Raw genomic sequence first — 27,914 nt, 5'->3', positions numbered from 1 at the left:
TTATATAAAAAAGATGATTCTTCTGAATTATGAGTGTGGCACTTCTTTAAAGCAACTTTCTTTGGAATGTGCAAGGAGACATAGAAATTATTGAAACCATAAAGTTTTGGAATGGACAAACTGAGAATAATATTTCTTGAAGACTCTGGATCTTTGGGTAAAATATTTCATTTATCCTGCTTTTCCCATTTAATGAAGTTTAGAATTATTCTGACAGTTCTGGAGAGTTAGAATGAAAAAGAACAGTTAAGGCTGATGACACTGATTTTGATCTGTCATAGATTCAAAACAAAGGTGTGAGAAAAGGACATGAGATGACCTGGATATATAAAACTACTGAGTGAGCTTTCCAGGAACTGAAGCTTATACTGAAGTGTACTGAGTCTCTAAACAAGGGTTTTTAGAAAAGATAGAATATTTAGGAATGACTTAGAGATAATTACTCAGGAAATTCAGTATAATCCCTCAGTGCTAAATCCATTTCATGACTTATATGGGCATATTAAAATCATTTATCATTTTTATTTTTAAATTAGTGTTGAGTGAGAGTATTAAGGAAAACGAGAGTAATAAAAACACTGGAGTGTTGAATCGCAGATGACAAAATCTCAGTATTTGGATTTATCAGATATAAATAGTAACACATTATTGTATCAATGTATTTGCCAAGCATTGTGCCAGGTAGTGTTTAAATTATAGTGAACATGGTAGAATTTACTGTCTCATGAAATTTATTAATAGAATGGAATAGGTAGACATAAAGGTGGGGATATCAATAATCAAATATTGAGGAGGTAAGAGAACGTAGAAATCTCAGGAAATCTGCTTTGTACCTTCAGGAATACCTGCACATTTTTTTCATTGATGCCTTTTTCAGTTTTCTGGGTTTCAAATTTGCCTTTTCAATACTTGATCAACCTTCAACTTTCTTCTAATTTCATATTCTTAGGGTACTTGTAGAAAAATTTTCAAAATTATTTCATTGAGATATTTTCTGAGTGTAAATTTCTCCTTTTTTTCCCATTTAGAAGGATTTTCTTTCTTGTTTGATTGTCCTTGTTAACTCCAAGCATCTGCTACCATGTGTTTTTGTTTTGTTTTGTCTTTAGTTTGTTTATTTGTTTGTTTTTCCCCAAATATCTGTTTTGGAAAGCACTACTTTTATCTTTCTTTCTTTAACAGATTTCACAAGACGTTTAGCCCGCTTGAGTCTCTTCACTACTGCTGTGATCTTACTTCTCAGTGCATCTTTCATACCCAGTTCTCTTGGTGAGTACTTTGTCACTTCACTTTCTGTCTTAGTCCATCTTCACAATAATTGTTAAATAAATAATTCTTTTGTATACTGAATATCATCCAAAAGCTCTGCTCCATGGATTGGAAGTATTAAATATTAAAATCACACAATAACAAGCAAACTGTGTGACACCTAATATTTGCCTTCTTCTCTTTCTAATTAAAAGAAACTCTCAGAAAAGCTGACCATGTAGCCATGTAACAGAATGTTCAGCTGAAAATACAACAGAGATCACAGGAAAATAAACTTCAGAATTACTGGCATCAAATCAGAATTTTAGAAGCATTTTAATAAATTCAAATGCCAACATTTACTAAGTAAGGCAGGCTGAAGGGGAAACTGGTTCCCTAAATTATGCTCAAATAATGGTAATAAGGTAGCTGAGAAAATTTAGAGAAGGACTGTGTGGGAGTTTATTTATGGTAGAAAGTTAATAGGAAAATTTCTCCATCTTATTTCCCATTTAAATCCACTAGTTTTGGTCACATTCCAACTATTGTTTTTAAGATCAATACCATTTTACACATATTTTGGGATTCAAAAGAATCATTTTTAGCCCATCCCTACAAAAGTCTGTAGAATCTTATTTAACTAGTAAACTCCTCATGGTGATTATATAAATTGCCATTATTAAGAAAATTCAATGATCAAATAATATACCATGTAGTACTATGTTACTGAGCTTTCCTGGTTTTAGAGCACTGGTTCACTTCAATCCTGTGAGATCTATGAAACAGTATTATTTCTTTGTACCATGGATGAAACCTGATTTTGAAATTTGACTTTGAAGGGTAAATAAGTAATATAAAAAATTTAATTCTGCACTGGCTCTTTATGACCTTGACCGATTGCTATTTTAACTCATTGTTGCAGGAGGAACAGAAAAGGAGTTAAGGCTGGTGGATGGTGAAAACCGATGCAGTGGCAGAGTGGAAATAAAAGTGCAGGAAGAGTGGGGAACAGTATGCAATCATGGCTGGGGCATGGAGGAAGTTGCTGTGGTCTGTAGTCAGCTGAGATGTCCAACTCTTGTCACAGCCACTGGATGGACTAATTCCAGTGGTGGAGCTGGACGTATTTGGATGGACCATGTTTCTTGTAGAGGGAATGAATCTGCTCTTTGGGATTGCAACCATAGTGGATGGGGAAAGGCTAACTGTACTCACCAACAAGATGCTGGAGTCACCTGCTCAGGTAAGACTTGCCTGAGTCAAAGCAAATTTGAAGGGCACATTTCTGATTTAAGTCAGATTCTGAGGCTCCCTATTTCCTTGAACATTTCATAATCATTATAAAATGCATGGTGAAAAAATGCATAGAGGGCTGGAGAAGTAAAATGAGTCACTTTTATAGAACTGATGCAGTCCATCCATAAAATTATCAAATTCACTGTTTGGAAAACATGAGAAAATTCAAATCCAGAAAAAAAAAAAAAGAAAGAAAAAACAAAAACAAGAGACTCTGGAAACCAAGTTCAATGAGAAAGTGACTGTTATCAATTTTTAGTAATTGTACCATAATGTGCAAATATCATGATCTCAAAGGTCATTGTGTTTTCCTTTCCAAGTGACAATTGGTTTAATGGATTTGATTCATAAATCACTACATTTTATACAAAAAGGTGACTACCTAAAAAAGAAACAAATACTTATAGCACAAATACCAGTCCTACCTTATTGGAGAAAGGATATTTTCACAGTGTAATTGCTTTTCTCAATATCTAGTACTATTCATTACATTTGCACGTATTTTTAATTTATAAGTATTTTTTATAACTTCTATCTAAAGTGACTTAAGAGTATCCTAGAGAATTATGTGCTACTTCTTTTTGTTTGCAAATCTGGTATTTCTGACCCAGATCTGATCCCTGGGCTCCCATTTCTCCATGCTCATTTTGTCGACTTCCATGAAATCCTCCCTGCTCAGTCTCTCCTAGAGTCATTTCTCCTGAAAGATCCTCTGTAAAAGGAACTGATCACTTGCACTGGAGTGAAACAGTGCTATCTATCATCCAAAGAAATGCTGAATCAGTTTCCAGCCCAGTTATTCATAGTGCTATGGTTTCATAAGAAGTTGCTAAATCTCTCTACACTTTAGTTTAATGAGGATTCAATTATGTAATAAATATAGAATAGATGGTAATGTGTACAGTATGTCATAGATGCTGGGAATGCTGATTTTTTAATGGCTTTTTGCCTTTCATTACCGTGATGACTCAGGTCTCCTTTGTTCATATCCTTGCTCTCCTTCTCCTACCCTTCCTCCCTCCTTCTCTTTATTCTCCTCCACATCCTTCTCCTTCCTCCTTCTTTTCCCTCCTCCTCTACCTCCTCATTGTCTTCCTTCTGCCCCTTCTCTTTTTATTTATTATTAACCATTCAATACTACAGAATAACAAAAATAAGTCTTAGAACTACAGTGCACTTTAATAAGCTCTTTGGCAATTATTCTTATCTATAGAACTTCTGATTAGCTAACATAGTACCTTTAGCTTTTGTTTTTTGTTTTTGCATAAGTAAGGAGGGAGTTAGTTGAAGTTACTTTCTGAAGTTTATATACTTAAGACTACAACTGGACTCTCACCTTTATAGAAAAAGGTATATAGCTATTAATGCATGTGATAGTTTTGTTGAGTTGCAACATCGACAATTCTGGGTTTCCTGATTCTAATCAATACTCAGTTTTCAGATTTTCTACCTCATTAGCACAGGCTCTGAGGCAATATATCGTTAGAGTCCAGAGGATAATCTGTGATGCTATACCCTCTGCCCCTCGACATCCCAGTTCTACCATTTTCTGGATATTTGACTTTATGCCAATTATTTAATCTCAAACTTCTTATTTGTGAAGTGGAACATAATAATAATAATAGCATGTAAATTTGTAAAGAAAAAGAAGATGATAGGCAAAACACTTAGAAGTGATAGTGCATATTTTTGGTTCTCAGTTCTTATTTGTTTTATTATTAGTTACTCATAGTAAGAATAAATCTTGTTAAGTAGAGATTTTTGTCTGGACTTTACAGTTTGTAAGAATAAATTATATTTCAAGAAAGAACTTCTAAACATCCTAGTCAATCATGCAATTTTTGTTTTTTCAGATGTTTAAAATTTCATTCAAAACCTTTATTTTTTCATTTAATTTAGTGCTCTAAGAAAATCTGAAAGGTAGCTGGCAGAAAGAATTCTCCTTATGAACAAAGCTGGGTTTTGCTAACAGTGGTACCAGATGCTCTGAAGAGGGAAAAAACTGTTTCAATTCAATTGGAAACAAGAAGAAATATGCTAATTTGATTATATATTCTTTTGACTTTTAAGAATTTGTACTCCACAGCATGCTCTTGCAAACTACCATCTCAAGTTACTGTATACATTTTTCTATTTGCTGTTTGCTTTTTCCTATTTTCTAATTTCAAATCCAATTTCAATGATTTATTTTTTGATCTGTTTATTAAAAAAGAAAGGTAAAAATAAGGTTTTTATTTATTTTCTGAACTTTTTATGAAAAGAAAGGTAAAAAATAAGGGTTTTAAATGATTAAGCAATAGCCAACATACCATTTTTATTACTTAAATTTATGAACCAAATTAATTATTTATTGTTTTAGAAATCAAAATTTTTGCTAAATCAATACTGAGTCAATTTTGTGTATTTTTATGTGCAAAAGTGTTAACTTCTTTCCTACTAATGGAAATACAGTAAAATAGAAAATTTAAAAATTTTAATATGTGTAACATTTTCCCTTATGTGTAGACATAAAGGAAAGTCCTAATTTTTAACCAGATTCTAATAGGTTAGAATAGGGGAATATCCAAAATCAGGTATAATTGTTAAAGGAGCATGAAATTTTGAGCATCCTGAGAATACTCTGTGTAACCACTTAGGAATGTGCATCACTTAACACTATCCTCTGTTCTAGATGGATCTGAATTGGAGATGAGACTTGTGAATGGGCGTGGTAGGTGTTCTGGAAGATTAGAGATCAAATTCCAAGGACGATGGGGAACAGTGTGTGATGATCATTTCTACATGGAAGATGCTTCGGTGGTTTGTAACCAGCTTCAATGTCAAACTGCTGTCGGTTTTGCTGGTTCAACAAAGTTTGGATCTGGTTCTGGACCTATCTGGCTCGATGATCTTGAATGCCATGGCAATGAGTCAACTCTTTGGTCCTGCAAACACAACGGATGGGGAAAAAATAACTGTGGTCATTCTGAAGATGTTGGAGTGATTTGCTTGGGTGAGGAATGTTCCTTTGTTTGTGACAGGGCTAAAGAAAGGAAATAGTCCTCAAATCCTGAGCCCTTCAGATATAGTGAACATGCCTTTGTCATTTCAGTACTGCTTCATTTGGGTTCTAGTTCTGATATTTGTGGCTTTATATTAACAGACATTAGAAGAAAGTTTTAGAAACTCTACATCATGAGGAAAGAAGAAAATATTTACCAAAAAGAGCAAGAGAGAGGGGAGAGGAAAGGGAAAGAAAGGGGAGGGAAAGAAAAGGGAAAAAGAAGAGAGGAGAGGAGAAGACAGAAGAGGAAAAGAGAAAGAAAGAAAGGCAGAAGAAAAAGGGACAAAAAGCATGTGGAGGCTTAACATAGAAATCTGGTTTTTGTTTCAGTTTTAAGAGCAAACCAAACTGTCATGGCACAGGCCTATAATCCAAGCACTCTGAAAGGCTGAGACAGAAGGATTGCAAGTTTCAACCTTAGTCTAGCGAATTTACTAATTTAATGAAAACTTGTCAAAAAAAAAAAAAAAAAAACTCTCAAAACAGAAAGGACTCAGGATGTAGGCTCAGAGCAAAGGCACAGTATTCAATCCCCAGTAGCCATAAATAAATAGTAAACTATTTCCACTTATTCTCTGGATATCAAGTCTCCTCTTTGGCAACATTAAATTGCTCATTGCAAACTCATTCAAACAAATTCATAGACTCAAATGATCAAAACTCAAATCTTGGTTTCCTATTCAGTCTTCACTTATGCTAGGACTACAGTGTGAGCATATACAGTGATATTTCACTGCATAACCTTAATTCTTTCTATGACTTTGGTTGCAAACCGAGTGGGATGAGAAGCAAATCAAATTCAACAGTTAGGTTCGATGTTGAATTTAAGGGGACATTTGATTCAGTTCTCATCCAGTTCAGTTTGCTACTAGAACTGTGGAAAGAATCAGGTTAACGATCCAGAGTACAGTCTTCTTTCTTCTGCAGACTTTCACATTCCACACTTCAATTTGGGGACAGGACACAGGGTTTCCATAGGCACAGATTCTGCTCTTTCTGTTTCACTTGACTTTTTGGTTTGAAAGAGACTTAGTGTGTTTTACACCAGAGAGTGCTTAGAAAAATATAGTTTTTCTTCACCAAGGATCTCTCTTTTTCTCTCTGCAAAGGAAGACAGTTTGATTCAAAGCCAATATTGAAATAAGAGAACATTGGCTTACAAAACTGGGAAATTCAGAAGGTATAATTAGTTTTATAAGTGGATAGATTCAGATGCTTGACTGATACATTCTGTGTTTTTTCTCTCCATTTCTTGAATTGGCATTTTCTTGTTGGACAGAACAACCTGAAGCACAAAGAAGATTCTTTCCTATAAGGAAGATAAACTCTGTTAACTGAGGAGAATAAAAGGGATTTGGTTAGGAAAAAACACTTTCAGTTAACATATCTCTAGGCTTTGATTCAGTGCATTTCTTCCTAGTGTGTTTTACACATGTGGAGGAATTAAAATAAACAAGAAATTTATACTGCAGAGAAGTGTGTATGTCAATATCATAGGATATTCTTCAGAACCAATTTCTTTCCTTTAAGAAATACTGATTGTCAAACAATGACAGCACAAATTATTCTTGTTTATAAAGTAACAGAAAAAATAGTAGTATGATTACCTATCCTGCAGACTTAAACTTATATACAGTTATATATCTATACCTACAAATTGTTCTTTCCTTTCAGCACTTTCTTTCACCTTCATTATTATAATATCTACTTTACATTTTGGATTGTCTGTTCACTTTTTGTACTTTGATTTTGTAACTCAAGCAACTACTTCTGAGATAACCATGTGTAATATATTAGTGTTAATTTCTTACTATTTTTTAATTCTGTATTATTTTTACATTTTTTTCCATTTTGATTTTTAAAATTTAAAAACAAAATAAAAAATAATGATTGGAGGAGGTAAATGGAGTAATGGCGAAGCTTCACTTCTGTTTGCCTTATTTTTGAAGGAAAAAAGAACACAGGCAGGCACTGGATGAAAACCAGACAGTACAGATGGGTAATGTGGCCAGAGGTGCAAAGGAGTGTCAAGTATTGAGGCAAAATTGAGTTTGTGGATAAAACCTAACCACATGCAAATGTATTTTAATAAGAAAATATAAACAATTCTAACAAAACATTTGATCACAAAACAATCAGATCTTACATAAAATCTGTGCTCTGGACCTCCTCTTAAGAATACTTGTTAGCTCTCTATTTTGGAAAGCATTGTCTTGTTGCCTGACCTATTTTCCTCATGTCTTTAATGATTCTCAGTGTAAGTATACCAGGATAAATATATATATATATATATATATATATATATATATATATATATCCCCCTTTTGAGTTAGTTATAGTCACTCTTACTCCTGTTAACTAATAACTAACTTATAGTTTCCTTTTATAGAGGGAGCGGATATGGGCATGAGATTGGTAGACGGAGGAGTGACTAATTGCTCAGGAAGACTGGAAGTGAAATTCCAAGGAGAATGGGGGACGGTATGTGAACACCACTGGGATATTGAGGATGCTGCTGTGGTGTGCAAGCAACTAGGATGTCCAACTACCGTCATTGCCATGGGTCGTATAAATGCCAGTGAAGGATCTGGAAATATTTGGCTTGACAGAGTTGCCTGTAAAGGACATGAATCTGCTCTCTGGTATTGTGGACACGAAGAGTGGGGAAAACATTTTTGCAATCATCATGAAGATGTTGGGGTGACATGCTCTGGTAAGTTCAAACAACAAGAAAAGCAGACAGGAAAGGGTTTGTGTCCTTCCAGAGTAGCAATAGCTTTTGAGATGTAAACGATGAGAATACCTAACAAGTCTGTTGTTGGAAATTGCTTTATCATGGTGAAAATCTTTGACACATTCTGCATTCAAGTAGTGTGGAGGTCTGTCTAACTCTACTATCCATAATAATTATTCAGAATATAGTTAGAGACTAGCACTTCAAATTCTAAATTTACCTGAGGCTCAGAGTTACACTTTTATAGGACGCTCCTTCATGCCAGAATTGCTCATATGATTCAGCCACTGACAATTTAAAATATCCTTAAAAGTACAATATGATTTCTAATCAAATTCGTGGTCCATACTTGTTCCTTAAAACGTCAGGAAAGACATTACCACTGAGACAATTTCTACTGTTTAAGTATCTGGGAAGGTGGAGTATTACCAACCTTTTGTTGTAAACAAGGTAGGAGTTGACAGTCTACATTTCTGTTTCTTTTTCAGATGGATCAGATCTGGAACTGAGGCTTATAGGTGGAGGCAGCCGTTGTGCTGGGGTGGTGGAAGTAGAAATTCAGAAAATTGTAGGAAAGGTATGTAACAGAGTCTGGACATTGCAGGAGGCTGATATAGCTTGCAAACAGCTGGGATGTGGATCTGCGGTTGAAACATCTTCTATAATGTACTCTAAAACTAAACCATCAAAAGTGTGGCTGGAAGTAGTAAACTGTAATGGAAATGAAACTTCTCTTTGGGACTGTAAGAATTCGCAATGGAGTGAAGAGACATGTTCCTATGGAGAAGCCAAAGTTACCTGCTCAGGTAAGACTTTTAAACTACTTGTTAAGAAGAGTCTTAATTCTAAGAATATTTTTGAAATTGAAAAGAAACATTGTTCTCCATGACTAGATGTACCATGAAACCAAAAAACATCTACACAGATTCTGTTGTGAGAGTCTTAGAAAACTTACAAATTCATTTTGTATCTTGGAGTTTTTTTTTTTTTTTTTTTTTTACCATTTTTGACATTTGAGTAATGTTTTTCAATTGATGGAGGTGTAAAAGATTAAGTGGATCAAAATTTTAAAATAGATCTTAAATATGTCTTTTATGGGAATATTACTAAATAACTTAAGAAATAAGTAATTTGAATAAACTGATACAACTTAACCTTAGTTCCTATATCTTACCATGAAAGAATTTCATTTTGAATATATACATATATTTCATGACAATCTCTTTTGAAAGTTCAGAAGGGAGTTGTGAGCTTGTCAGTCTGTGGATAATCTTTAGTATTTTATGATAATCATACAAATACAACAAATAAGTTTGTTTAAGTGAAGCCTTTTCAACAACTCTCAGGTGATGTAATCATACATCTGTTACTCTTTGGTAAAAGGATATTAAAGAAAACTGCAAGAGAAAATCATTAAACCTGCGAAACACAGTCACAGGCAGACAATGACTTATCCCAGATACCCCTCAAACTCAGTCTGCTCCCAACTGCGTTCCCCTCATATTATAAATTATGTTCACTTCTGGTTAGGTGGTCACTATACTCTCACAATTATTGAAGACAGATTTAATGTGTTATATTGCTTTTCAAAAAATCTTGACTAGGAAGTATTTTCTCAAGCTTTAAAGTTCAAAGTACAAAAAAAATGCTTCTCCCCACTTCCTCTACAAAACTTGGAAGGGAAAGGAAAGAAAGGGAAAGGAAGAGAAGTGAAGGGAAAGGAAGGGAAGGGAAGAAAAAAAAGAATTAGGATATATTATGAACAGTTTCAAATCCCCTATGATGAATGGGATCCTTTTGTAAGTATACTAATAAAATTAATTTAAAAAATCACCTAAAGCAAACAGGATAATGTAAATATTTTGTGACTATTATTTCTAGTTCTCCTGTTTTTACCCTTTAGAACTTTATATGGTTCAGATATTTACATGTCATTTAAGATGTATTTGATGTAATAAAAACTCAAACACACTCATATTTAAGTATTACCTCTTTTGTTATACTGGGAATATACATATCTATGTATCTATATATCTGTATATTAAAGTTCCACTTAGTAAAATATCTTGACCATAATTACAAAGTTTTAAAGAGCTTTCTGAATTACCTCTGTATCTATGATGTTTATCTTCTTATTTATTATTATGCACATTTACTTTTGCTTTTGATTTCTTTTACTTGATAAGATTGACTGTTGGATTAACTTCATTTGCTTTTAAAGACTCAGAATTTATATTTTTGAAAAAGTGTCACCTTTCTTTTCTAATTCATTAAGATTTGTATTGTTTCTAATTAATTTACCTCTGATTTTATAGATTCTGTTTGGTCCTTAAGTCTTCAGATAGGTGTTAAATTAACTTTCTTTTTCTTAACACTAAAAATGTTTCATGTTATAGGTTTCCTGTTGGGTGCATCAGTAACTACAACATATAACTAACAAATTGATGATACGATAACCTGAAACATGATTCTTCAAACAATTTTTCTATAGCCATTGTGAATTGTTCATTTTAGTATTTCAATGTTCCCAAATTTCTGTGACTGAATGTTTTTTGTTTTGAATCAATTCTACCTACTATTAATATCATAACCGCTGCTTTGATTTTTATTTTTTATTTTCAAGCTTTATGAATTATTATATTTAGAGGCAATTTTTTTTCTTAGTATAGCACTGGGATTTGTTCTTAAAAAATCTAATTGAATTTCCTTTTGAGGTAAGAGTTATATTTGAAACTTAAGTATTGTTATAGTTTTGTATTATCTATACTAAATATACATTGACACACTGTGTGTTGCTGAATATAAACATATTTCAGTATATGACCATTTTTAAAGGCTTTGCATGTATCTGGGCATGCATAAATATAATTGCATATTGGGTTATTTCCTTCTAAATTTAGAAAGCTTTCTGTATTTTCCTACTGCATTTTAAATTATTGTTTAGTTGTGCTACATAGGCAACAAGACAGTAGCTAAAACAAATATTTTACTTTTTCTCATTGGAAACAAGTCAAACAGATAAGCAGTTTAAGATTATTTTAGTAGATGTGGTCACCAAGAAATATGCAGAATTGTTTTACTGCAGTAACCATTAAATCTTGCCTGGCAAGGATAATGAGTTGCGCTGCAGCTGTGTGAGCTCTGTGGGAAGTCAGTGTGATGATGTAGGTTCTCCTTTTTGAGGTGCCCTTTAGCTCCTGCTGTGGTAGGTACAGGTGCTGTAGCTGGGGCGGTTCTTCCAGGTACATTGTTCTTCATCATTACCTCTGTGTGTGGTTTTAAGTGAGTATCTGCTGGGGGTACACAACTTTCACAACTCAATTTCTGCCCACATGGGTTTAGAAAACCTTGCATTGGTTCAAAACTGAGTTAGCATTGGCCAATGTCAGCTATTCATAAAAGCAGTAGAACAGTTATTTTCAAGCTTAATAGATTTCTCATTTTAAATCAGTGTCTTGCATATGTAATTACAGTCACAGGGAATATTAGCATAGGTTGATCTATACTAAGATCAGCTACTTTCTCTTAATTATTGGCCTCTGATTTAAGGTCCTTTTAAACTTAGATATAAGAAAAAACACAAAACTAGAATTCTGTTTTATTTAGAGGCACTCATTGAGTTTATATGTGGGCCATAAATTTCATTGTTTGGTAAAGCTCAATTTGGGAATAGGGTATTTAAGATGTAGGGTGTTGTTTTCAACATTGCTAGTTCTAAATTTTAAATACTAAAAGATAAAAATTTATTTATATTTCTTTAAATAATGCTATATATATTTATTTTACTAAACAAAAATACCAGTTCTAATTATTTCTCATGATTTGTTCATTTTTTTAAAAAAGAAAGTAAAATATCTAGTTACATGGCCAGGAGAAAGTTTATTTTGTTAATCAAAGGAGATAAATTTGAGTAGAAAATTTGTTTAATGGCTCCAGTATAAAATAACTACTGTCTTACAATTTTCAGAAAAAAGCATCTCTAAGGAGCTAAGCTTCCAATATTCTAATTATGGATACAGATTAAGTGGTATAAGGAAGCCAACCCATGATAAGAGTAGACATGTTTTATCATATTCATAAAATATAAAATGGAGCCTAAATTTCTTTTTGAGTGGAAGAATTTCTTCTTTGTCCTATACTCAAATATTTTCAGAGAAAGGAAATGAAAACACTTACAGAAATGACTTATTTGCAAATATAAAACAAGTTTTCATCAGGGAAGATGAAAACGTTTATTTTTATTTGCTTTTGGTCTATTTTTCATTGTTTGTATTTTATTTTGCTTAAAGTTGTTCCAGACAAGTGAGTTGAAGAAATAAAAAATCTCATTTGAGGCTTGATATAAGGAACTTCCTTTATTTAAGGTTTCAGGTCTGTCCAAACTTTAACAGAATTGGCGCCATTCCAATCAAGGAGGCCTTACAGGAATTTTATGTTCATACAAGAATCCAAAAAATAAGTTACAAGACTTCAAACTGAAGTATCTTGTATCAAAGAGACATCATTTTCCTTTAATTTTGAGCCATGACTAAAAAGCAACACCTTCATCTCAATTTTGTTTTAAGAGACAGTAAATATTTGGTGAGATTTTGAAATACTGAGGTATTTTATAGTGCTGTAATACAGAATATAGTCATGTCTGGAAAAGTTTAACCTACATTTATATGACCAGAAAGGAAACTAGAATAGAGACTTTAACTAAACCTGAGGTTTTATCTATACCATGGTACTAGCAACAGGGGAATCATGAGGATGAGTGACTTGTGGAGAATCATAAGGAGAGCAGACTTATGCTAAACTATTTTGTTTATTTATTTATTTATTTGGTACTAGGGATTGATCTCATGATCTCACGTTTGATGGGCAGGTGCTTGTGCTGCTCAGCTAAATCCTGGGCCTTGTATTTATTTTTTAAATGTTAGAGTTAACACTGTATTTGTAGTTCTTCAAAGGATTTCATTTTTAAACATGAATTTAAAGTATTTGCATTTTCTATGTTATTCAAATTATCTCTGAAGTTGGTAAGGGAAATAATTACTTATTTTGATGATTGTGTTGTTTTGCTTGACACAGAACACTTTTCCAGTCAGTGTTCCATTTATTATATTTGGTGTGTTTTTTATTTATATATTAAATTTCAGCTATACTAAATGTTATAGAATTCCTCATTTCCACCATTCGGTTTTATGACTGTATTAATTATACTCTTCTTCATACTCTATTTGGAAAACTCCTAATCTAACTGAAATTGAGCAACCTCTGAACGAAATAGCCTTTTTCAGGCAGGTACCTACAGTATAGATAGAAAAGTTCTTTTCAGAGCACACGAGCACAAAAAATTATAACGTGTCCAAATACCTTTTGGTTTGAACATTGAGCATCATTAAAAGAGTCACAGATATTAAACTTGCTATGAAGAGAGCAGAATATAGTAAAATATGCTAAGAAATTAGTATTTATCCTATTTCTTTAATTTTAATATCTGAGAAACTTTGGGGAATCTAAGACTTTTTGTATTGTCACCCTACTCATCCCTGGCAAATGAATTGATGTAACAAAAATGTCAGCCTCACAGGAATCACACAGTATGTGGTAAATATGAGCTGCAGTGGTAATAATTATAATCATAATATTAAAATGACTCATCTTCAAGGATAAGTGAACTTTATGATAGACTTTTTAGTGTATTCATCTTCAAATGACTAACACAATGTCAGACAATGGTGTAGGCATGTAATAATATTTGCTATAAGGATAAATTATTGTACAATTGGTAAGGAAACTTCGAATAATGTCAAAGAAATAATCTGAAAATATTTGGAATTTAGTTATATATGGATGATCATGGGATAGAGTCCTTGGAAAGAGAATGTTGAAGGAAGCCCACTCAGAAAGGTCCTGCAAAGGTCTCCAACTCCATGACAGATGGCGACAAAACATTTAAGCAATAGCAGGGCATACAGAGAAGAATTGTGTTCTAGGTGTGACAGACACTGTAAACTTCAAGTTCTAAGTTCTGGAATATAGTGCCTGACTTCAAATTCTAACCTCTTCTAGCTTTTTATGTGACTTTAGCAAACCAACACACCTGGTGTTACTTCCGCTTCCTAGTCTGTAAAGTTTGAATTTTATTAATAATTGTATTCTCAAGCATTTTGAAAGACTGGTGTGGTGTTTGGTAAATGCTTATTAAAATCACACACTTAACAGGTATTCACTTAATGTTCACTATATCATTATTGTTACCACAATTTGTGGTGATATAAAAATTGGTCCATGTACAAGTGACTCCAGTCTGGTTTGGATATTATTAATTGAGTAAAGATTACAGTGGGATTATCATAAGACACTTCTTGTATTTTTCAATACTGTAATTTTCAGATGTTAAAAAAGGTACATTTATTACCATAAAACTGAAAAGTGTGTATAAAAATCTGTTTGTTGCTAATTGACAGGTGTCCACACAGTAGAAAATATTGGCAGAACAATGACTCAAGGAAGAGTTTTGATGCAAGAGTTTAGGTTAATGAATGGGTTTCAGAATGGAGAAAGGAGAAATAAGATAATGGAAATTCACCCATGTGAAGTGTAGATGTCAATGAGGAGAAGTCTAACGCTCATTTTAAAAACTATACTGATACATTTTAATTAGAACCATAGAAATTTGAGGCCAAATCCTGACTGCTGTGTTGAGAACTGACCAACAGTAGCTAGATCCACTTTCTGTGTGAATACGAGAATAGAATGCTACAAGAAAAGAGCAATTACTTCTGGGTGGAGGCAATTGGCAGCAGGAATAGAAATTTTCAGTGTTCTAGGAGAAATCCAATGAGGAATGGGACATCTAGAATATTCCAGGATCACCTCTAAGCTAAAATCAAAGACAAATACCAGTGCAAGATCAATAAATACTCTGACCCACCATCTCCTTTCTTTATCCCAATTCTTTACCTCATAATGAGAGAAAATATAGAAATCATGATTTTTTCATTGAAGTGCTGTTGTTTTTCAGCCCACAGGGAGCCCAGGCTGGTTGATGGAAACATGCCTTGCTCTGGTCGTGTGGAAGTGAAGCATGCGGACAAGTGGGGCTCAGTCTGTGATTCTGACTTCTCTCTGGAAGCTGCCAGTGTTCTGTGCAGAGAACTTCAGTGTGGTTCAGTCATCTCTATCCTAGGGGGAGCTTACTTTGGAGAAGGGAAAGGACAGATCTGGACCGAAGAGTTTCAGTGCAAAGGAAGCGAGTCCCATCTTTCACTCTGCCCACTCGCACCTCGCCAGGATGGGACTTGTGATCACAGCAGAGAAGTTGGCGTAATCTGCTCAAGTGAGATTCTGAGAGCATTTTCGCATTTTTCTCATAGTGGGAAGGGAGAAGGGTTAGGCAGTCACAGCCATCTTTCTAAAGCTCTATACCCTTCCAGGATACACAGAAATTCGCCTGGTTGATGGCAAGTCCTCATGTGAGGGAAGAGTGGAACTCAAGGTACTTGGAGTCTGGGGATCCCTCTGCAGCTCTCACTGGAGCATGGAAGATGCCCATGTATTATGCCAGCAGCTGAAATGTGGAGTTGCCCTTTCTACCCCTGAAGGAGCACATTTTGGGAGAGGAAATGGCCTGGTCTGGAGGCACACGTTTCACTGCAAAGGGACTGAGGAGCACATGGGAGACTGCCCTTTAACCGCTCTAGGTGCATCACTGTGTTCTGAAAGCCAAGTAGCCTCTGTCATCTGCTCAGGTAAGACAAGGACAGGCTATAGTGAGCACCTCCTATGGTTGTGCTAAGACCAGGTATTCTTAGTGTGACAGAGAAGAAAAGTAAAAGGGAGTCATTCATTTTGAGGGTAATGAGGAGTATGTCAGAATATTAGCCTCATTTGTCTTTTTAGAAGATGAGTGTTTAGTTGTCATGAATGTTCACTGCTATTTAGTACTCACTATGGGCCATACTCTACTCAAAGCACCTGATTTAAGCACAGGCTTGTTTACCCACCCATCTTCTCTTCTCTTGAAAACCATATTTGTCCTCATCTGTGTAACATTTCTTTGAATGCCTATTCTTCACCCTAAACTTTAGCATCTTATATGACGGAACAGTTTGGTATTTGTAGGAAATCAGTCCCAGAGATTGTGGCCATGCAATGCATCATCTCCGGAGCCAACCGTCTCTTCCATTCCACCAGAAAGTGCTGTTACCTGCTTAGGTAAGAAACAGTGGCTACCCCTGAAAATGATTTCAGTCCTTAAGAGTGCTTTTCATTAGTATTTTGTTCTATTTTCCAGAAAACAGTCAAGTGCGCTTGGTAAATGGAAATAGTCACTGTGCTGGGAGAGTAGAGATCTACCATGAGGGTTCCTGGGGCACCATCTGTGATGACAGCTGGGATCTGGGTGATGCTCACGTGGTGTGCAGACAGCTGGGCTGTGGTGTGGCCATTAATGCTACTGGTTCTGCACATTTTGGAGAAGGAACAGGACCTATCTGGCTTGATGAGATACAATGCAATGGAAAAGAAAAACATATATGGCAGTGTCGTTCTCATGGCTGGGGTCAGCATAACTGCAGGCATAAAGAAGATGCAGGAGTTATCTGCTCAGGTAATTTCACAAATAACCCTGGTCACAATTACACAGACAAAAGTTAGATGTGAGAAAGTGTAGTGAAGTAAATTACAGTAATTTGAAAGAGTTTCCTAAAAATCCTAACAATCAAGGAGATAATTGCAAGAGTTAAGATCCCAGAAGTATGAGTTTGATAAGTTAGTGCTGCCTCATCTGCAATATAGTATGATATCATAAACAGTGAAATCCAGAAATGAGCTTGGATATCATGAAGATTTTAATAAGGATATTGTTTTATAGATATAGAAATGGGTATTTAAAAATAATTAGCAACCAACACTTGCCTAAAATAATAGCATTTAAGCAGATTAATAAGATAAAAAAGAATCATATACCATGCATCATTCTACATAAAAGAAGACAATCATCATGCTTAAGTGGCTGTTCAATAAGAGATTTTTTTTTCTTATACTATCATGAACTATTTAAAAACGTCAGAGGCTGGGGATTTGGCTCGGTGGCATGGGTGCATGAGTTCAATCCTAAGTACAAAGAAAAAAAAAAACTGTTTAAAGAGGTTACTGTTCTTTCCTTGATAAACTTTAGAAGCTCTCATGAACTAGAAAGAATATGTGGAGGAACATGATATTATGGACGAGTAAAAATATTTTTCAGGCAGACTGACTGATTCATAGTTAATGACATAAATCTAGTATAAGACATGCACAAAAAATCTAAAGATTCACAGGGAAATACAGTAAGTCCCTAACTGATGAACAAGTTTCATCATGAGAATTTTTTTAAGTTTGATTGGTCTGCAAGACCAACAAAATGAGTCTTAAATATCTTTGATACAGATATACAATGCAAAGCATAAAAAATCCCCAACACACATAAATACAGTAAGTTCCTAACTACTGAACTGAACTACTGTACACTATCATACTACTCAGTTGGCACATAGCAGCACAACTGTGATAATGTCGAACAGATATGTGAGCTACATCCATAATTTAGTAGCATCTATAAATGTTCATAATGCAAGATCGATTCATATCGATGAAAATTCATAACCTGAGTGTTTGTGAGTCAGGGATTTACTGTATTTCATTTTAAGACAGTGTACACAGAATATTGACTTTAGTGCCTGTATCTCACTAAATTTTAACTGTCAAAGACAATTGTCAATAAAAGGAAAAAGAAATAAGAACAAAAGGGATAAACACTTGAGGACATTAATATGCTCAACACTTCACTTTGATCACAAGATATACACACATGAATTGAGCTATTGCACTATCTCCACAAAGCATGCACAATTTTTGTGTATCAGTTAAACAATAACAGAGTAAGATCCTTGAGGTTAAAATTACTGTAAGTTCATGAAAAAAATCAAACTGTAATTAAAGGAAAGCTCTGGACTTTAATTAGGTCTGGAAAACATCAATGAAACATTGTAAAAAAGATCCAAAGTTAAAAAAAAAAAAGAAAATCCAAGGCTATAAAATCTGCAAGTATGATAAAATAAATACTATACTTTGCTAAGATCAACTAAATCATCAAGAAGTCACTAAATAAATACTAGTATTTGAGAAGATGTGTTTATTTTTAAAACATCTCTCACTTTACAGTGGTACAATTCTTCCAAATCTCAAGAGTTGTTTAACTACTAATTCTTATTTCATCTCAGAGTATATGTCTCTGAGACTCACAGGGGAAGGCAGTCAGGGCACCTGTTCAGGACGTCTGGAAGTGTTTTACAATGGTGTCTGGGGCAGCGTCGGCAGGAATGACATGTCCGAGACCACTATGGGAGTTGTGTGCAAACACCTGGGCTGTGGAGATAATGGAACCATGGAACCTGCATCTTCAGATAAAATACCATCCAGGCTCATGTGGGTAGACAAGGTGCAGTGTCCAATAGGACCTGACACACTGTGGCAGTGTACATCCTCTCCTTGGAGGCAGAGATTGGCCAGCCCAGCTGAAGAAACTTGGATCACATGTGACAGTAAGTGTTTACTGGTTCCTGCGGAATCTCCCTTAGGCAGCTCCACCACCCTCTTCTGAAAAGCACATAAGGTTTTATTTTTCTAGTCTCACATCACATTATCTTTATAGACCTTATGAAGCAGGAAGGGTGAAATCTGAGTAATATCTATTATATCTGCATAGTGCAAATTATCAAATCATGTTCAAATATTATCTTGCTAAATTGACATAAGAAAAAATATAGCTAAAAATTAGTCCCACAGTTTTTTTCCCCATTTGTATGCTCCTTAAACTCTGAGTCTACATGGCAATTTCCCAGTTCCTGGTATATTTTGTTTCTATAAATTGCCTCACATATCAATTTAAGAAATATAAAAATATTTCAGAAGATACCACAAGTATAAGATAAACATAAAAGGTCAGATCAAATAAAACATTATGCAGATAGACACACTAGTCTATTATTGACTCAACAAAACTTGCTGAAACTAGGTTAATTTGACACCATCAAACTTGTACCTCAAAACTAACAAGGACTATGGTGATATAATAATATAAAAAGAAGTTCTCCAGTAAGAAGAAACAATTTTTAATACATATGTTACTAACCAAAGCACCCAACCAAATAAGGCAAAACATGAAACTGAAGGGAAAAATCATATTTCCACAAATATCACCAGAAATTTCAAAACATCTTCCTCAAAAATTTCTAGCTATAAAAAGTACAAGCATCTACAATAGAAGTCAAAATCAGAAACATCTTGCCTAACCTTGAGCACCACACTGTGCAAAACCTGGAAAGCAAACAGTCCACCCAAAACCATCAGAAATATTCACTGAGATAGACTATGCTCATAGCAACAGTAAAGGCCTTAACATATTCAACATATTGGAAATCCTATAAAGTGAGATCTCACACCATATTGGAATGAAACTAAGTCAACAGAAGAAATACAATTAGTTAGAATACAATTACATTTTCTTCTTCTATGATCTTTTATTTCACATTTATCTATATGTTAATGTTTAATATATAAGGGAAATCATACAGTGTTAAGGTTGTGTGTCTGATTTAGGTGCATTCATTTTCTTTCACATGCCTCACCTTTATGTTTTCACAGCAGCACTCCGTTGTTTATAAGTATGCTTTCTTTATCCATTAGTGAGCATGTAGGCCATTTATAAGATTCAGATGTTATGAACTGCACTGTTATAAATATGGGTATACATACATCACTGCAGTATGATGTTATTAACTATTTTGCAAAGATACCTAGAAAGAGAATAGCTGGATAAAATGGAATTTTTGTTTTGGCATTTGAGAAATCTCCATATTGATTTCCATAGTTATCATCTCAGTTTATACTAACACCAATAATGAAAAAGGGCTATTTTCTCCACACAGTTTTGTCAGCATTTCTTATTGCTTGATTTCTTGATAGAGTGAGATGGAATTTTTTTTTTTTTTTTTTTTTTTGTCTTTTTCCTTTTTATCGGTACCGGGGATTTAACTCACGACTGCCTGCTTGCAAGGCAGGCGCTTATGCCGCTGAGCTAAATCCCCAGCCCCATGAGATGGAATCTTAATATTATTTTAATTTGCACTTTTCAAATGGCCAACAATATTTAACCTTTTTCATGTATTTATTGGCCGGTTGCATTTCTTTATCTGAAAAGTATCTATTCATTTTTATTCCCATTTTTGATGGTTTTATTAATTTGGAGTATCTAGTTTTATTTTTGTTTTGTTTTGTTTTCTTTTCCTTTCTTTCTTTTTTAAAATTTGAGTTCTTTATATATAGATGTCAGTCCTTGGAGAAATATATGACCAAACATTTTCCCTCATTCTATAGCTTCTCTTTACACTTTTGCACATGCAATGGAGTTTTTAAACAGATTTCAAGAGCAGAATTCTAAACGTCTCTTTTCTTCTGTAATCTTTCAGAAGCTTTAATATTCTCAGTAATAATCTAAAGTGTCTCTGATTTTTCAGACAAAATAAGACTTAAGGATCAGGGAAAACCTGCACATTGTTCTGGACGCGTGGAGGTCTGGCACAGAGGCTCCTGGGGGACTGTGTGTGATGACTCCTGGGACTTAAATGACGCCCAAGTGGTGTGCCGCCAGCTCGGCTGTGGCGAGGCCGTGAAGGCGCTGAAAGAAGCAGCTTTCGGTCAGGGCACTGGACCTATATGGCTCAGCCAAGTGAAATGCAGAGGAAATGAATCTTCCTTGTGGGACTGTCCTGCCAAACAATGGGGGTACAGTGACTGTGGGCACAAGGAAGACGCTGCAGTGCAGTGCCTGCCAGGTCAGTGCCAAGAACCTGGGTAAGCTGGGAATAGCTGGCAGTGAAGAGAGGTTGTGCATTACACGTTGTCCTATTAAAGACGGCATGTATTGGCACAGGGATGCGGTGGGGAGACAATCCTGATGTTTCTATCCAAAGGAATGGGAAATATTTACTCTATTACTCCCAAATTTCATTTCTTTCTCTTTTTTCTTACAGGAACTTCAGAATCAATGCCATCAGGTACAGCTGGGGTTTGTGAATATGGGACCAACCAGCTACACTCTTCTTTTTCAGAAAGTTTAGGTCCAAAGGAGTTCTGAGGCCTTGAATTTACGTTAGGGAGCCTGCAATTAAGTAAAATGATATGTAGTACTTAGTGTCCACATCAGACATCTTTATCTCTCTTGATGCTTATTTATTTATTCATTTATTTATTTATCTATTTATTCACTTTTTAAGGGCACAAGTCTCTTGTTGTTTTGGTAATCTTTGGAGTCATTCTGTTGGCACTTCTCATTGGTTTCCTCACCTGGATTTTGAAAAAGCGACAGATACAAAGGCTCACAGGTCTGCATCAAATTTTGGCATTTCTAATGTGTCTATGGGATAAGGGGTTTCTTGGTATTTAAAAGAAACAACAATGACAAGAGAAATAGCTTCATGTATCAAATAAACAGGAAATAGGTACTTAGGATAGATCTGAGAAATTTTACAAAATAAAGGGGAAATATTTCACTGGGGATAAGGGGACTGAGTTGCATTGATGATTTCTGTACACCATGTACATATTTAATTAGGATATTATGGAATGGGCACTTCAAATTGGATATGATATTTATGGCCTAGATGAAGCTTTTCTTGCTCGTTTATTTACTCATAATGTAATATCCTTATTAAAAAAGTTTAATCATTCAACTAAGCAACATGTTGAGCATTGAAGGAGAATAAATAGATTATAGAGTGGTTTTGTTTTCATGGGAACTTCAAGTTTAGTGGGAAACCCAAACATGCAAACAGTCACACTGCATTAAACATATATGTGAAAAGAAACAAATGCATCATGGCACTTATTAACTGAAAGGGCCAAGGGAATACGAAAGACTTGTAAGAAGCTTTTGAGACACTCTTTTAAGAGAAGAGTTTAAAGAAATCAAGGAGGTACAATCCAGGGATAAGGAAGGACTATGTGTGAAGGTGTAAAGAGTATCATAGGTGGCATATTTATTTGTCTGAAGAGAAAGTTAAGCATACGAACAGAAGCTGCTGATGAGGAAGGAACAAATTGTGATGCTCTTATATTAAAAGGCAAGATGAGTCATAGCCATTACAATATCAAACCAGGAAGTACAATGGTTAAGCTAGTTTTTAGGAAATCTGTTGGCAACAGGATATACAAAAGACTGAAGGAAGACCTTAGTACTAAGAGGAATGACATTTTGAAGCAGTGCAGATGAAAGATGAAAAGAACTTCATCATGAGATGGAAGGAAAGGAAATATTTTAAGAAGAATTTAGAAAAAAAATCTCTAGCAAATTATAAATTCCTGATTGCTGCTTCCTTGTGGGGAAGGTTGGTTACTATATGGTGCCACTGGTAGTGCTTTAGCATTGTGCCTATTTCATTCAAATGTGTAGCATTCCGTGGGGAAAGCAGAAAATGCCAGGCTGGGAAAGGATTAGATATGGTTACACTGCTGAGAAAAGAACACAGGGAAGAAAGAAAGTTAGACTGTGTGGTCTGTTGATTGGTAACCTAGGACTTCTATTGTCAGTTTTCTCAAGAGGGGAGCATTTCGTCCACCACATTCGATATGAAGAGATGAATTCGAGACAGAAGATAGATGATCTGGATCTGCATGCTTCCTCTGGTCAGTGGATTCTTTGAGAGTCTGTAGCTGGGTCTTGGGGAGGAGGGGGTTTCAGAATGATGCCTGCAAGCAAGACTGAATATTCCACTTTGATGAACAATGGGAGAAGATTCAAATCTTATAATAAGAAGGTTTGGATATATGTAAGGGGGAAAGCATAGTAATGAACTGAAAGCTAGTTTTAGAGAAAAAAAATATTGTAATTATATGGAAGCTTCTAGCTTTACTGGCCCATTGTTATTTCTGACATAGGTACCAACAGCAATGCAAGAGAATATCATTACTTTTTCCTGATTTTATTAAAACAGAAATTAATCTCTAAAAGAAAATCAGGGTGACATTTTGCATTTTCTTTGTTTTGGAGTAATTATTGTGCATATTTAAGGTTACAACATGATGTTATGAGATACACATAGATTGTATAATGCTATTAGTTGTGAAGCAAATTAGAATATTCACTGAGGCACATGGGACTTTGGGCACAAAAATAGGTAAAGTCAATTCATTTAGTAGAAATCCTGTACATAGTTGTGTGGTATTATGCTAGGGCTCCTGTTGCATATCTGCTATCTAGACTTGCTGAATCTATATTTTCAATGGTTTGTGTCTTCTGACTTATATCTTCACTCATATTTCCTTGCACTGCCACTCCCTTTTGGTTGTCTTTCCTAAACTTGGTATTTGGTTCTGTTTTTACTGAAGGTATATAAGGTTGAATATTCCATATCTTTATTCCAAGAGGATCCATAACTAACAGTGGCTTTACTTCTCACCTGTTAGTACTTCCTTTTATTTGCTTGAACCTCCACAAATGCATTGAGTCTGTCTGGGCAGCATAACTGTATGGGGCTGTGAGAAATAGCCCAGTGATCACGGTCCTCGCTGCACAAGGGCACCTTTGCTTGTGAGAGGGGCTGATCTCACTGCTCAATCCAAGGGATTTGGCATTTGCTACTGCTACTTCAGGAAACATATTTAAGGGCTAGGAAAGATGTTCTATGCCTTATACTGCAGCTGGTTACTTTCTTTGTTGGGAACAGTCTTCTTAGATGCTCAAAGTGCTTCTTTGGTACTTAAGGGAAAGTGTGCTGCATTTCCCAGTAAATTATTTTCTTTCACTCAGAACACTCCATTGAGTCATGTGGCTTTAATATTGGACTAATTTCAGTGTCTGAATATTATTCTGTTTTTGGAATAGAAAAGCAAGCCACTCTGAGCCACAGTGATGAGAATGGGACTTTATAACCCAGTGAGGTAAGTGAAGGGAATGTATTTGTCATTGTTTAAAACAAGTGTATTCCTTTGAAGGATGGAGAGTTTTTTTTTTTTTTTTGTACCAGGATCAAACTTACGACCTCGCCCCCACTCGGCAGTTGCTTACCCTACTGAACTAAATCTCTGGCAGGATGAAGATTTTGTCTCGTGCTGCAAACAAAGAATGCATTTTCATGTTAATTTCCCTTTATGCATGTGTGGTTGTTCATAACTGCATACCCACAGTTAGACTACCTGACAACTTTTGGCAAATGTGACCCATCCTTCTGTAAATTGTCTATTTATGCTGAGCAATAACAATGCTATATTCAGAGACCTAAGGAAAAACTGGATAACAAGTGAAAAGATATTTTAGGGATATTACAGGATCATGTCAGGAAAAACATAAAGCATATGATACATTGTGCAATGCATGCTAGGATACAAATTTTGTAAGATAGTGGAATATAGAAACTATCCTGTAAATCTTGAAGGAGAATTTTAAGAAGATGTGGTGTTCAAGTTAAGCCTTACAAATGACTGAAAGATATTCCAGGGAAAAGGTGCATCACAAGTGAGGCAGAAATGGAAATGATATTTTTTAATTCAAAAGCATATATTGACTATTCTCACGATGAAAGAAAACAGTGAAAAATGAAAATGGAGAAAATTTGTTAAACTGTATAATACTGAGAGATTAGTGAGATGAGTTGATATACTTTCTATTTTTAGAAACATAATTAAGGGGACTGGGGATTTAGCTCAGCGGCATAACGCCTGCCTTGTAAGCTGGCAGTTGTGAGTTCCATCCCTGGTACTGATAAAAAGGAAAAATCCAAACAAAACAAAACAAAACAAAAAAACCCAGAAACATAATTAAGGAAGTATTTCATAACTAGAAATAATGGATAAAAATGAAAGGTTTTGTTGTACAAATATTACATATGACATGTAAGAAATAACAGGCTGAGAAAAGGGGTGAAAGCTGGAACACTTAAAAATACATAGAATATAAACCAGCTTGCAATGCTTGTCAATAATCACAGCACTCTTGGAGACTGAAGCAAAGAATAAGAAATATGAACCAACCCGAGCAATAGGGTGACTTATTGAGACTCTCTGTTAAAATAAAAAAAAATAAATAAAAATTAAAGGGCTGGACATGTAGCTCTTATGGAAGGCCCTGGGTTCAATTACCAGTTTCAAGAAAAATAAGTATATGAAATGTAGTGCTTGGTCTTCAACACTGCAAACAACAATAACAGAAACATTAAAATGCAAAGTATTAATATCTTTAAAATGAAACGAGTTAGCTATGTTTATTCTTACGAGCTACATATACCATGAAATGGATTAATATATGAATAAATTTTATGTTTGCACACAATATCCAATGCATAATTTAACAAAATTATGGAAGGAAAAATCTACATAAAATAAAGTCAAATGGCAACTAAACATTTTTAAAATACACAAATTCATCAATATGTCTGAAGAATCCAAATTATAGCTAAAATTGCCATATCACTTCATATAAATCACCTACAAGAATTTAAAGTAGCATCACTTTATTGTAGATAGGAATATGAGAAAAAGTTTATTTCAAACACTGAAAATGGAAGACTTGTATTAGTCTTTGGAGAAACAATCTAGTAACTTTTTACAATATAATAACAATAAATAATAATACAAACAATAATAATGATAAGCCTCACAATTCCTTTAATCCAACTATTGTGATCCTAGAATGTTTGTCTATACAAATAAAGTAAGAACACATCTTTAAGATTTTATATTTATAGTTTTGTTAGTAATCGCAAAATTACTGAAAACAAAGGAAATGGTTTAATGCCTGGAAAAACTATGATATAACCAACTAAAAAAAGAAAAATCTTTCATAAATTTGTAATATGATTTTACTTACATGATTGTTTTCTTGGTTTTACTTCATACATAATATGTTTATGTCTACAAATTACATGTGACACTATGTGTGTGTATATATATATATATACATATATATGTACATGTATGCACATGTATGTACATATATAATCCTAACAAGTCTATAAAATGATTACTATGAATAATTTTTGATGGGCAGTGTCAAACATTTGAATATTTTCTGATGTGACAAAGACTAAGCTACTTTTTCCTTAAAGAAAAATCACTATTCTATAAGTACTTCAGAATCACATGAAAAATAGCCTTTACTGATGTCAGTGTGGTTCCACAGCATACAAGTGATTCTTATGTACATTGAAGATTTAGAAATATTGCATTTCTTTTTTTCTTCTCATAATGTATAGTACTTTTTTTTATTTTGAGCTTTAGCATAGTACAGCATAAAGCATTCCTCTGTTCATAATATATAGAAAGAGAAAAATAACATTCTTCTACTTACTGCTTTTGTTCAGCGTTTAAAAATCTTGGTGAAGACTCACTGAGTGGAGCCAAAGTCCATCCCTCCCACCGATGTCTTCAATAGCACTTGTACAGAGTCCTTTGTGCCCTGATATTCTGAAAACTGCTGGTGAACTTTTAAAAATTAAACCTGTGAATGTGACTTCTTAGTAGTATATGTGAAAAACTTTTAAGAAAATTAAATAAAAATTATTACTAATTTGAGTTTGTATTTTCTATTCTTAATTTTTAAAATTTCTGATTATATTTTATGAATCTTTTAAGTAAAATTTGATGTCTTTTAATTTTATAGCTTACTTGCATATACTATATGTTGTTTTCTTGTTTGCTTTAAATAACAAACATATATATCTATCATACAATACATAATATTTTGAAATTTGAATACATTGAAGAATGGGTAAATCAGTGTAATTAACAAAAATAATTTATCATTTATTATGGTTTTTTGTGGTGCGAACACAAAACGACTTCTCTTAGCAATTTTCAAGTATAAAATAGATTATTACTACCTTCAGTTTCTATGTTGTACAATAGATCTCTTAAAATTACTCCTCCTTATATGACTGATATTTTGTACATCTGACAAACATTTCCCTGATATCCCCTGTAGTCCCTAGTAACCACCATTCTAGTCTAGTCTGTGAGCTTACCAGCTTTACATTTCACATGTGAGTGAGATCAGGTCTTGTGTATCTTTCTGTGTTGGGCTTATTTCATTTAACATTGTCACAAGTGATAAGGTCTCTTTTTTAAAGACAGAAGAACGGTGCACTTTCGACTTCACATTATATTTATTTTATGAAAGCACTTTGATTCTATATCATAGCTACTGTGAATAGTGCTGCAATGAATATGTATATAAATTTCTCCTTAGACACATTGATTTTAATTTTATTGAACATTTACTCAGAAATAACATTGTGATATCATATGGTAATTTTATTTCTGGTTTTCTGAGGACTTTTCATAAATTATTCCCCTATGGATGAAGTCTTTGAGATTCTCAAGAAGTGTGTCCAAAGCTCACTCAGCGAAGATGACAATTTGTAACTTATCAACTGGCAATTTCTTACCTTTTGTGTGTCTGTAATTTAGTATTATTTCTACCCTTTTTTTTTAATCTCCATGTATTTTTTTTTTCGTTTCCTTTTCTTTAAATAAAAAAAATAAAAAAATAAAAAAAATAAATAAAACAAA

General features: G+C 34.2%; 1 protein-coding gene across 2 annotated transcripts; it reads left to right on the top strand.

Annotated features, from left to right (window-relative positions):
- On the top strand, positions 1-27,914 carry Cd163 (CD163 molecule). 2 transcript variants are annotated; one of them, XM_005003802.4, is made up of 17 exons: positions 1-157; positions 1,183-1,269; positions 2,171-2,491; positions 5,216-5,536; positions 7,977-8,300; positions 8,810-9,127; positions 15,334-15,648; positions 15,746-16,060; positions 16,434-16,526; positions 16,606-16,920; positions 18,575-18,895; positions 20,870-21,187; positions 21,386-21,409; positions 21,629-21,736; positions 22,941-23,036; positions 24,235-24,290; positions 26,708-27,914. In XM_005003802.4, the coding sequence occupies exons 1-16, from the start codon at positions 112-114 to the stop codon at positions 24,279-24,281; spliced, it is 3,369 nt and encodes a 1,122-aa protein (XP_005003859.1). In that variant the 5' UTR covers positions 1-111; the 3' UTR covers positions 24,282-24,290; positions 26,708-27,914. The 2 variants fall into 2 exon arrangements, with proteins under 2 accessions (XP_005003859.1, XP_063094197.1); XM_063238127.1 differs by lacking the exon at positions 18,575-18,895.

This window comes from Cavia porcellus, unplaced genomic scaffold (genome assembly GCF_034190915.1).
Source record: "Cavia porcellus strain 051 isolate PalLab524CR breed Dunkin Hartley unplaced genomic scaffold, mCavPor4.1 scaffold_27, whole genome shotgun sequence".
Classification (NCBI taxonomy): Eukaryota; Metazoa; Chordata; class Mammalia; order Rodentia; family Caviidae; genus Cavia; species Cavia porcellus.
The sequence above is the reverse complement of the archived record's forward strand: the minus strand, read 5'-3'. Positions and strand labels throughout refer to the sequence as shown.

Coding starts and splice junctions, on each gene's coding strand:
- Cd163 (XM_005003802.4), top strand. CDS start 112: ATGGACAAACTGAGAATAATATTTCTTGAAGACTCTGGATCTTTGG. Junction 1,270..2,170: donor TTTCATACCCAGTTCTCTTG/GTGAGTACTTTG, acceptor TCATTGTTGCAG/GAGGAACAGAAAAGGAGTTA. Junction 8,301..8,809: donor TGTTGGGGTGACATGCTCTG/GTAAGTTCAAAC, acceptor TTTCTTTTTCAG/ATGGATCAGATCTGGAACTG.